Raw genomic sequence first — 12,576 nt, forward strand, 5'->3', positions numbered from 1 at the left:
TTTGATTCAATGTTTTACTAAAAAATGCCAGCGGATGATTATTTTGCATAAGAACCGCACCCACCGCATAGTCTGATGCATCTGCCGCAATTTCCAGGTTTTCGTCCCCCTCAGGGAATTTTAAAACAGGGGCATTAATAAGCGCTTCTTTTAATCTTTGAAAAGCCGTGTTAGCTTCCGCTGTCCACGTAAATTTACTCTTTTTTCTTTTGTTTACTAAGAGTGGTTCAACAATATTAGCGAAATATTTTATGAAAGATCGATAGTAAGAACATAGTCCAAGGAAAGACGAAAGTTTCTTGGCGGTGTTGGGCGGTGGGAAATTCTTAATAGCTTTTATTTTTGAATCTTGCGTTTCTATACCCTTTTGCGAAATTTTATAACCGAGATATTTAAGTTCTTTAGTTGCGAACTTGCATTTTGAGGCGTTAATTGTAAGACCGGCCTCTTTTAATAATTTAAAAACTTGTTCTAGATCACTAATGTGTTGTTCCAACGTACTACTCGTTATAATTATATCATCTAGATAAATTAAAGTTGATTTTCCTAGGACAGGCTTTAGAACAATGTCCATAGCTTTCTGGAATGTTGACGGGGCCCCACACAACCCAAAAGGCATGCGTAAAAATGCATAAGTGCCCGATTTTGTTATAAACGCGGTTTTATGTATATCTTCGGGTCTCATAGCTATTTGATAGTAGCCAGACGTTAAGTCCAAAGTAGACATATATCTTGTCGATTTGATCTGTCTAATGATCTCGTCTATAACCGGCAAAGGGTAAACTGGGAATTTAGTTATGCTATTTAGTTTTCTATAATCGATAGCAAACCTCCAAGCCCTTTTATCCGAAGGAGGAAACTCGTTCTTTTTCCTACATAGTACGACTGGACTCGCGTATTCACTATTTATGGGCGTTATTATTTTATTCTTTAACATCTCATGAATATGTTCTTCGATGATTACGTCTTTTTGTTTGTCATAGCGGTAAGGTTTAGTCCTACAAGGTTTTTCGGCATTTAATTGAATCTTGTGAGTTACAATCTGACAGTTTCCCGGTTTTTCTGAAAACAAATGAGAAAAATTACTCACCACTTGCTGTATTGCTTTACTTTCCTGGTCATTCAAATGGCTAAGGTCCAATTCAGGTGTCTCCACCGGTTCCACCACCCTCTGGTCCATCTCCAGCACCACGGAACTATCTTGAAAATTTAATTTGGCCCTCGCGGCCCTTAAAAAGTCCATACCTAAAATAAGAGAGTGTTGGAGGTGTTTCACCACAAAAATTAATACTTTGAGATTTTCCTCTTTTACCTGTACATTTAATGCTACTTTCCCGATGCAGTGACATGTTTTTCCTTGCGCCGCTATAATTTCCGTATTTCTGGTTTTAAAGAGTCGTATCCTATAAAAATTCTTTTTGAAGAACTTTTCACTCATGAAATTGCCTTCTGCCCCTGTATCGATGAGGGCTTCTACTGGTACATCGCCAACCAGGACTTGTATAATTGGTAGCTGTGAGTTTTTTACGATGACTGTATTTAGATGTCTATTTGAGGGTTTTTCTAAAACTTCCGGGGTCTGGACCCTCCCTTTCACAGGCCCCTCTAGTCGTTTAAAGCTTTCCTTTCAATCTGTGTCTTCTGGGTACGCGGATGCTTATTTTCAAATTTTCTTTTTGGGCCTTGCCCTTCAAGTTTCGATGCGTTAGCTTGATAGTTCTTTCCCCCATATGAGCGATTTCCATTTCTTGTTTCCTCCTTCCTTCTGGTACTTTGAGAATATGTTTCCCCTCTCGCTCTTTCTGCGATTCTGCGATTTTGAAACTTCACCGCCAATTCGAAAAGTTCCTGCAATGTGGTTGGGTTTCTAATTTCAAAGTAGTCTTGAACAGCGGGTAACAATCTTGGTAATATTATTTCAATTATCTCCGCATCGGGTTTCTTGCCGTACAGCATATACGTTAGCTTGATTTTTCGTAAAATAAAGTCCGTCAATTGTGCTGTATCCCGTTGATAGAAACTATATAGCTCGGCTTCCAGCCTTGCGCGATCTTTCACTATGGGAAAGGCCTTTACTAACGATTTTTTGAAATTTTCAAATGTATACGTCGGGCTTCCAAATTCACCTAGTAGAAATTTGCCTATATTTTTCCACCATAGCGCGGCCTGTCCTCTTAGTGCTGATGTGGCGATAGCAACTTTTTGTCTTTCGGGCACAGGATAGAGCTGAAAGTGGTTTTCTATACCTTCTAAAAATACGGACACCGAATTTTTTCCGTCGAAATAGACGTTTGGCTTGATTGATGCTCTCAAAGTCTGGACCAGGTATCCAAATCCTGCTAACTGCGTTGTCATTTCTTGGTGTTGTCCAGCGGCTTCCATCCAGTTTTCGGCCATTTCAGTTCGATAAGTGTTCGGGCGCCAATATAACGTTGCGCGCCTCTAACTAGCACGCAACCTAGAGGTGACTGTGAAAGCTTGTATAAACCACAGAGTCTTATAAAGGGTTTAAGTCCCTTTTTATTCAACGTACTAAATTACAATTGCGTCCTCTTGACGCTTACAAACGGTGCCAACTCGGCAGTCAAAATAAAAATAAGAACCTGAAAAGAAAGTAAAGACAATATTCTAACTACGAGGCTCTCTCAAATAACTAACTCACCGCGTTTTACAATACGGCTGCTAATTCAGCAGACTTGAAGCTCACTGGAACAATTGCAACTACTTCCCGCCAAGCACATAGGCCGCAACGCGGGGTTTTTCAAATCTCTATAACTACCTCCGCGCTCGCTAAGTAAGAATAACTCTCTCTCACCGAACTTGTTTCCTTCTATTTAAATCATACTACTTCCGCTGATAATTTGAATGCTTGCGCGTTCTACTCAAATTTACATATTCTGGCATTGGCAGTTCCAGGGGAAAGTAAGGATTGACAGGAAAGATAGTTTAAACTTAAAATAAATGTTAGTTAAAATAAATATAAACCCTACACATCAAATAAATAACTGTATAAGGATCTTAAGTTTTACTAACATTTATTTACTTTGAAACTTTACTGTCCTCTCTTATTTTCCACTTTCAGCCAGAATAAACGCGTTAGTTGCATTATGCAAATTGTGCTTGCAGTATTTAAGTTGTGGCTTTTAGCCAAGAAGGGAGGGAGAGAGAAAGTCAGACTTCTCGCTACTTCACACGCGTTTGAAGTCAGTTGTTGTCTGCCTTTCAGGCCAGAAAATTAGTCCTCTTGTTAATGAAGACATATTGTAGTTTTCCGAATTCTGCGTACTACATACGTAAAATTCTAAAGGGCCAAATCTTAGTGTTATTAGTCTGTGTACAGTACCTGAGTTTAGCTCTTATTTAAACTTAGTTACTTTGTAGTTCTTATTTTCTTACGTTCAGATGACAAGTTCTGGTCTTTGTATCCCGAAGTGCGGAAGCGCCTGTAATATGCGGAGAATAAAGGGTAATTAAACCCTTCTCATCTTTGTCATATCTTCTACAGTAACATAAGAACATAATTAAGTAAACTCACCGTTCTGCTCAGAACACCTACATGTTTGCAAAACAGATAAGAAGTAGTAGTTCGGATAACTGTAGATTCTCGAAATACCGGGAGTTTCCAGGTTTGTCTGTGACTTGATACACCACTAAATAAATGAAAATGAACACACTATTTTTTCTATTTAAGTCTGATTACTAAAAATGTTAACTGAAATACGATTTTTCAGATTCGTTTGAAATATAAAACGAAGGGTTGTTTTGAGTTAAATTTTAAAACATTTTCACACATAACACGCGATTTAACTCGGAAACATTTCTCTGTTTCTGATATTAAAATTTGTTCTTAAGTCGAAAGAAGTAGTGATTGATGGTGTAAGAACCGTTTTTTAAGGAATTTTTCAGGCCTATTATTAATCTCAATTCGTTATATATTGTAATAGTTAATATGTATGTAATTGTAAAATATTTACTGTACCTACTGCGCACGCATAATTTTGATTGTAGCAGGGTTGCTAATGGTGTGATAGTTAAATACAAAATTTCGATCTTAAATTCTGAAAAATTTATAATTGCCAGAATTAAAGTAACCTTTTGAAAGGGCCGATTGGTACCAAAACTGAAGATACATAACTAGATGTTATAGCAATTCTATGTATAAAATTTCAATATTCTGAGGCTAATTATTTTTTAGTTATCCCAAAAATTCAAAACTTCCTTCGGCAAACTGTCCTTTTTGTTTGCGTTGAAAAAGGAAAGATAGATTTTATAGCAATCTATATACAAAATATCAACATTCTACGACTAATCATGTTTGAGTCATGCTAGCTACATACGTATATGCACACATACGTGCAGACGTCAAGCCGAAACTAGGAAAAATGGGTTCAGGGAGGTCCAAAATGGCTATTTCCGTTGAGATCTTGAGTTATGTGACACACATACATATAGAAGTCACGACGAAGCTACTTAAAATGGATTTGGGAACAGTCAAAATGGATATTTCTGTTGAAATCTGAAACTGAAATTTTCCGCCTTACAGTACAGGCCCACCAGCGGCCGAGCGGTAAAGTCGCTGAACACTGGTAGTTCGGTCCGAGGTTCGAATCTCGCGAACGGGCTGGCTGCATGGGTGTTTTCGTGGTTTTCCCCATGTGTAACGTGTGTGACGTCGTGGATGCTTCAGTGAAAACGGAATCAACACTGGTATTGGTGATGCATCACTTTTTAATAACACAACATATCACAAATACAACATTAATACATTTAGAAAACTTTAGTAGATATCCGAGCTGGTGACACGATCAGAGACGGTAACGAAGATCGTACTCGTCATCACTCGACAAACAAAGTCTCCACACCTCAGCTCGCTGGCGGAGCTTCCCAAACTCTCTCCGACAGGCGTCTCAACAGAAGTCTCCTCTCTTTACACATGCGTATTCCTCAGTTAAGTCGTTGCCATTCACAGGTCTTTAAAATAGGCGTTAAAATGAATTACAGTACTCGTAATGTGAGGAGTTTGCTAACGACGTTCTCTCTAGTCAAGAGCATCATAGGTCTTTCTAGTAGAGTTCAGGAGCGTTCTTTACAGACTAACTCCTTCCGCCTCCAGATTTTGTTTTCCTCGGACACAGAGGAAACAAAACTTTGCAGGATAAAATAGAAGTTCAGGCAGGCGTTCGCTACAAACAAACACCTTCCGCCTCCAGTTTTTGTTTCTCCGGACACAGGAGAAGTAAACCTTCACAGTTCACAGTTTCTGGTTTCAATACAGATTGTTCAACATTTTACCAGTTAACTTTAAACTACACTGTTACAAAGGCTCTCCACTCTCATAACCAGGCCATCATAAAAAATACATATAACAATACATATACAATATATGAAAAACCAACACAGAAATTTTGTCTTTATGAATCAAGTTAACAATTTACTATATAGTATGAATTTAAAAAAAAATACAATATACATAATCAAATAACAAAACAATTTAAAAGAAATGATAACTAGTCTATTTAACTGGCATGTACAGAGTTTCTACTTAAGCAGTCTACATTTAAGTTGTTACTTCCCTTTTCATGATGTATCGTAAAATTATAAGATTGCAAGGCTAAAGCCCAGCGTAATAATCGACCATTTCTACCTGCATTATTTTTTAGCCATACTAGGGGATTATGGTCCGTTTGAATTGAAAATTTAGTCTGCCCATCTATATACCCTTTCAGTTTTTTATTCCATACAGAATTGCGGCACACTCTTTTTCAGTGGTGGAATACTTCCGCTCACTATCAGTAAATTTTTTACTGAGATACAATATGGGATGTTCTTTTCCTTTATCATCCTTCTGGGCTAAAACAACACCATATCCTTTATCTGATGCGTCTGTCTGTAGTATAAATGGTTTAGAAAAATCGGGTGCATGTAGCACAGGCCTACTAGATAGCTTTTCTTTTAACGATTTGAATGATTCATTACATTCATCATTCCAAACAATTTTACCCTTTTTGTTATTCCCTTTTAACAAATCTGTCAAAGGTGCGGCTATAGCAGAAAACATAGGTATATATTGTCTGTAGTATCCAGCTAACCCTAAGAAAGCTCTAATCTCAGTTTTAGTTGTGGGAACAGGAAAATTTTGAACCGCCTCGATTTTTAGTTCTGCTGGAGAACGTTTTCCTCGACCTACTATGTGACCGAGATATTGCACTTCTTCTTGTGCAAACTTGCACTTAGAGGGTTTAATAGTTAAATTGGCTTTTCTTATTCTTTCTAAAATTTCATGTAAATGTTGTAAATGTTCCTCCCACGTTTCAGAAAAAATAGCGATATCATCTAAATAAGGGGTCGCATATTTCTCACATCCGCACAATATTTCGCTCATCATTTTACTAAAATAATAAGGAGCATTTTTAAGCCCAAATGGCATGCGCAAAGGCCTATATACGCCAAAATTTGTAGCAAATGCAGCAATTTTCTGCGCCCTAGGGGTCAGCGGAATTTGCCAATAACCTTTAGTTAAGTCTATCAAGGTGATAAATTTGGCTACTGCAACAGTTTCAACACGTTGCTCTATATTGGGGATCGGATAGAACTCAGTACGCGTTATTTCGTTTAACTTTCTGTAATCAATACACGGCCTAGGATCCCTACCTGGTGCTTCAACAAGGATCATGGGTGAAGTATACTCAGAAGGTCCTGGTTCAATAATCTTGTATTTTAACATTTTTTCAATCTCGACTTTAAGAATTTCGTTCTGTCGATTTGTCATTCTATAAGGCTTATGCTGTACGCGTTTGTCACTGATTAGTTCGATATCATGTTCGACTAAATTTGTTTTCCCTGGAATATTCGAAAATATAGCAGAAAACTTTACCAACAACTTTCCCAACTGCAGGATTTGTTCATCACTAAGTCTTTCTTTAAGATTATCTTTTGCTATTATTTCATTAAAATCAAACACATTGGGGTCAGTTAACATATAAGGAAAATTCTCCTCTAATTCCGAGGGTTCAACTATATCCTCGTTGTCAAGGAGCACCATATTCAAAAGTTCAGGTCTCTTATGATAAGGTTTTAACATATTGATGTGATACACTTTATTCCCTTCCTGATTCCCTTCAAAACTAACCACATAGTTTGTTTCTGATAATCTTTTCTCTATTTTCCCCGGCCCTTTCCACTGAGGAGCGAGTTTATGGGGTTGGTTCACTGCTAATACTAATACAGAATCTCCTTGCTGGAATTCCCTTTTCACGGCATTTTTGTCATACCATTTCTTCCTTTTGTCTCTCACCTCTTCCATTTTCTCTGTAGCTAATTCTCTACTTTTCTTTAACCTATTGATTAATTCGAAAACATTCTATTACGGTATCTTCTTTTTCCTGAGGATCTAACCATTTCTCATACAATAATGCGACAGGTGTTCTGAGGTTGGTCCCGTACACTAATTCAGCTGGACTAAATCCTGTACTATCATGCGTTACTGTTCGCAGGGCAAAGAGAGCGGCAGGTAATTGTACTTCCCAATTTGGGGCAGCTTCAATACATAATACCTTTAAGACCCTTTTTTTGACCTATGGAACCGTTCTACTGGATTGCTCTGGGGGGTGATAAACCGAACTTCTGGAAATTTTTATACCAAACCTCTTCAAAAATTCAACGGTTAAGCGACTCATGAAAGATTTTCCTTGATCAGTTTGAACCTCCCTTGGAAAACCCATCCGACTAAATACCTGCAAGAGTGCACTTACAACAGATTTCGACGTTATATCCGGTACCGGGACGGCGTCAGGATATTTAGATGCTAAGCACATAACTGTAATAAGATATTTATTACCTTCAGTAGATGTAGGCATAGGCCCGCAAGCATCTATATTAACCTTACTAAAGACTTCCGATATCACAGGTACTATTACCAACGGTGCCTTCTTTTTGTCACTTGCTTTTCCTACACGTTGACAGGAGTCGCATGTTTTAACGAATTCCTCAATGTCTTTATAACAGTTTGGCCAGAAAAAATGTCTTAGTAACCGGTCTTTTGTTTTCAGAACTCCTAAGTGACCTGAAGTTCCTTCATGACAAATTGCTTTAATTTGCTCTCTGAGGTTTTCTGGAACAACAATTAAATGTTCTTCTCCTCCTAACTTATTTACCTTCTTTTTTACTAAAACTCCATTTTTTATCCCATAACTTGTTTCACTTCCGCTTTTTACTAGTTCTAATAAAGGCGCAAGTTCTTTACTTTTTTGTTGTTCATCAATAAAAGTACTTGAGTCAATTTGAATTGCAGGACTTGTGGGGACACAAAGGTCGACAGGAGGTAATATCTCTCTGTTTTCAGACCTCTCATGAGCATCTTCCTCCTCTTCCAATTCTAACTCATTCTGCTCAGAATTTTGATTCGTCTCACTTAAATTTTCCGCTTCCTTTAATTGTCGTGCTTGAGATCGAGTAACGACCGCATTAACATTACCGACATACGACGAATAATTTTTCTCAGTTCCTCTGAGAAGAGCCGCTGTCTGGTTGCCTAATATATATCGCCCTTGGTCTAAGTGGTCTCCTATAACAGCTGCTTTGGTGGTTACTGTACCCAAATCGCATTCAATATCTACTTCAGCAACAAGTAAACAAGTCATATGATTATCCAACAAATGTCGAACCCACACGTGTTCTCCCTTCATTCTATCTATGTCTACATATTTCTGACAAATAATATCTACCGTTGCTCCTGTATCTCTTAGAATAGGTACTTCAAAACCATTTACTCTTCCATTTAACGTATAGGGATCTAACAGATTCTTTTCTGATCTCCCGCTTATCCGATACAAATCTGCCTTTTGGGTTTTAAAATTAGGGCACTGAGGACGTAAATGGTCAAAAGATCCACATTCACAGCACTGGAGTCTTTTTCTCCTATCAAAATTCGAGTCTGACTTTTTCCCAATATTGCGTGCATCATCATCTTTTTTAAATTGTGTACCTTGAGGGTTTTTTCTATTTTTGGAAACGTTACCAGTGGACTGAAAAACACCCATTTGTCTACCTGATATTATCGTTTTCATTTCACCCAATTTCGTTTTCCCAACCATCGTCTTTTTCGCATCTTCAAATTCCTCTATTTTACCCACCAACTGTTTTGGTGAAGTGATCGTGGCCCATTCATCTATAAAATGTTCCTTAAACTCATTAGGCGTGCGCCTTTTAATCTGATCTACCAACATTAAATCCTTGAGTTGCTCAAATGTTTCGATTTTTAATCCCTTAAGCCACCCATCTAAAAATGTCTTAATTTCGTGATAAAAATCGTACCACGTAGAATTCGGATTTTTCTGAGTCTTAACAAGAAGTTGCCGAAACTTCTCCGCACTTAATTTAAATCTTTTAAGTAGTAATTCTTTAATATGTTGGTAATCTCTAGCCTGTTCTTCAGGTTCCCTAGCAATTATATTATTTACCTCAACCGGAAGGACACCAATGAGATATGACACCCATTGATCCGTGGGCAATTTTAGAACTTTAGCTTGCCTCTCAAAAAGTTCTAAGAATAAACTGATATCATCAGTCTTTAAATTAAACTTGGGCATTAGTTTCTGAAAAAATTCTGATTAAATACCGTTTCACCTCCAGGTTTAGCAGATTCAGTGTTCTGTTTTGCGTTAAGGCATTCTAGTTCTAACTGTTGCTTTTCAATTTCTTTATTTTGTTGTAGTATCTGAAATTCTCTCTCCCTAGCTTCCTTCTCGAAGTTTTCCTTTTCTATCCTATCAGTCATAATACTTTCTAACAAATTTTTAACAAATTCTTCCTCATAATTTTTACTATTCGTTATTAAATGTTTTAAATCTATTACTTTCATACCTTCTAAAGCTATTTCCCCAAGTTCTGAAGCGACAAGGAATAGATCCCTTTTCTTCTTTCCCCAAAAATGCCATTTTCGCAAAAGTTCTTGTTCAAAACAAATTAAGAACTCAAATAGTTATTCACGAATAATACACATAAAAATATATCAGAGATATAAGAAACACTTTCTTCTTACTTACAAAATTAGGCAAATAAAAATAAAAGGTTAATAAAAGCATTAATCACTGTGGATTTATTTCCCTTCAAACATAAAACGAATAAACAACCTTACTGAATACTTCTTATAAAAAAATAATAAATTCTTTTCATTTAGTACAGCCAGACAGAAAAAAAAAAACCAGAGTGGCGCCAATAAATATAAACACCTTTAATTAACTCTCGTTTCCATGACAGCTACTTCCGCTGGCAACCATATGGCCAACGCAATTACTACGTAAATTCGATAGGCGCAGGTTTAAATCAGAACACTATTAGAACATTTCTTTACTGCTCAAAGTTTTAATTTTTATACAATGAAATGATAAAAATTTAACATTCTACTTATCCGAAAATACACATCATATTAAAATACAGCACTGGTGTGCTTTCATGAGAAAACCAAAGTAACAAGTTTTTAATATCTTCAACAACTTATTTCTTTCACAAGAATTTAACATACATTTTCTTCTAATGACTTAGAAATGAAAATTGCAATATTGCACTGATGTGCTTTCACATATACACAAAATAAACAGTTCAGATTCTATCACACCAATTTATAACGAAACGTTAAACATACACTGATGTGCTGTTTATTTACGGGAATGGATTTTTCCCATTATCATACAAAAGAAAAATATCTCGTTAGATATATAAATGCAACACTTTGATTGTTTTAAAAACTCTTATGCACTGACGTGCTATAAAATGCACTGATGTGCTACGTGTTAATGGGAAAATGTTTTCCCGAATATACCACAAAAGGAAAATATCTTGTTAGATATACTATAAACCAAACACATTGAGTGTTTAAAACTCTCATGCACTGATGTGCTACTTCTGCTTTGGGAATTGATTTCCCGAATAAGTAATAACTACATTATACACTTCAGGCCTGGAAATGAATATTGTGGAGAACACATACCTGGTCTCTTGTCACACAAATCTCGGTGGAACCTCCAAATTTTTTTTATTTCTTTTGTCTGTGACGTCGTGGATGCTTCAGTGAAAACGGAATCAACACTGGTATTGGTGATGCATCACTTTTTAATAACACAACATATCACAGATACAACATTTATACATTTAGAAAACTTTAGTAGATATCCGAGCTGGTGACACGATCAGAGACGGTAACGAAGATCGTACTCGTCATCACTCGACAAACAAAGTCTCCACACCTCAGCTCGCTGGCGGAGCTTCCCAAACTCTCTCCGACAGGCGTCTCAACAGAAGTCTCCTCTCTTTACACATGCGTATTCCTCAGTTAAGTCGTTGCCATTCACAGGTCTTTAAAATAGGCGTTAAAATGAATTACAGTACTCGTAATGTGAGGAGTTTGCTAACGACGTTCTCTCTAGTCAAGAGCATCATAGGTCTTTCTAGTAGAGTTCAGGAGCGTTCTTTACACGTGTATACGAGCCAGTTTCAGTTAGAAAGTCCTCCACGAAGGCATCCCTCCCCTTAGGCAGATAGCCCTAGTGTGCTTTGCCATAATTAAATACACCACACGCCACCACCGCCTTGCAGTACTTCCTTTACTTCGTACAAGGAAATCAGAATAGATTTCTCATGCTCATATCTCTGCAAGAGTTTTTGAATCTCCGTTGAGAAGCTTTCAGAGAATAGTGTTTTAAGCTCACAGATTTACTGAGTAATAGTCATTCAGGATCAGAAAAGATGAAAATTGCTATCGTTTTCGAAAGAAGAGAGAAGTTACACATATAAACTACTGTGTATCCATAGCTTTAAAGAGTATTAGTAAAATTATTGGTTTTGTTTCCTCTGAAGCTAGTTATTCATAAAAATAATCTAAAAATCATTGAACAGATAATAACTTAAGAATAAGGGAACTCAATAAAAAATAACTAAAAAAAACATTATTTATTCTTAATCTTGTTTTTTGCAGTATCTCCAGTCTAACCCGAACTGCCCTTTGTTCGAGACGTCAAAACATGAATTTATCAATGAATATGTAAAACATGAAGACGAAGGAAACAAGGTCAGAAAAGAAATTTCTTCATACTTTTTTCATTGGTAAATAGAATCCTTTTGTCGAGCAAGACATAAAATATTATTCACTTTAATATCTGATGAGAGATTTACTTTATCGAAGGTTGTACTTATAATAATTCTAAAGTTTAAAATTTTTCTTTCAAATTTTCACAAATAAATCTGTTCACATTTCCCAGAAATTTGTGGAAGATATTTTTGTGTTTTTATCAATAATTCTTTCAAAATCTGAAATCTACTGCAATTTTTGGCGGTTTAAAGTACTAATCACTATATTACTAGCTTAAATTTTTAAGAAAGTTTGTTTATTAATTTAAACAAGGAAATGCTTTTCATGGATGATGGAAGAATTCTCATAGTTTGAAAACTAAATTAATTTATATAAACATTTTTAAGAGCTACACAATAACAGGATCATTTACTATTGTATGTACACTATGTCCACAAAATTCCTAACCTGGCCTTTATTTTCTCAACCGTTGGTCGTAGATATATACTTCT

General features: G+C 36.4%; 1 protein-coding gene across 7 annotated transcripts in view; it reads left to right on the forward strand.

Moving 5' to 3' along the window:
• The window catches only part of LOC118194253 (lysosomal acid phosphatase-like), a 170,267-nt gene that overhangs the window by 38,917 nt on the left and 118,774 nt on the right, over positions 1-12,576 (forward strand). For 6 of the 7 annotated variants that reach the window (XM_085820824.1, XM_085820823.1, XM_085820821.1 and 3 more), the window contains one exon: positions 11,972-12,064. The exons of the other annotated variant lie outside the window; for it this stretch is intronic. In XM_085820824.1, the coding sequence (XP_085676950.1) occupies positions 11,972-12,064 (93 nt within the window). The remainder of the gene's footprint in view (positions 1-11,971; positions 12,065-12,576) is intronic. 7 annotated transcript variants of the gene reach the window in all.

This window comes from Stegodyphus dumicola, chromosome 7 (assembly GCF_044657685.1).
Source record: "Stegodyphus dumicola isolate Sdum_Otavi_A_Nest chromosome 7, ASM4465768v1".
Taxonomy (NCBI): domain Eukaryota; kingdom Metazoa; phylum Arthropoda; class Arachnida; order Araneae; family Eresidae; genus Stegodyphus; species Stegodyphus dumicola.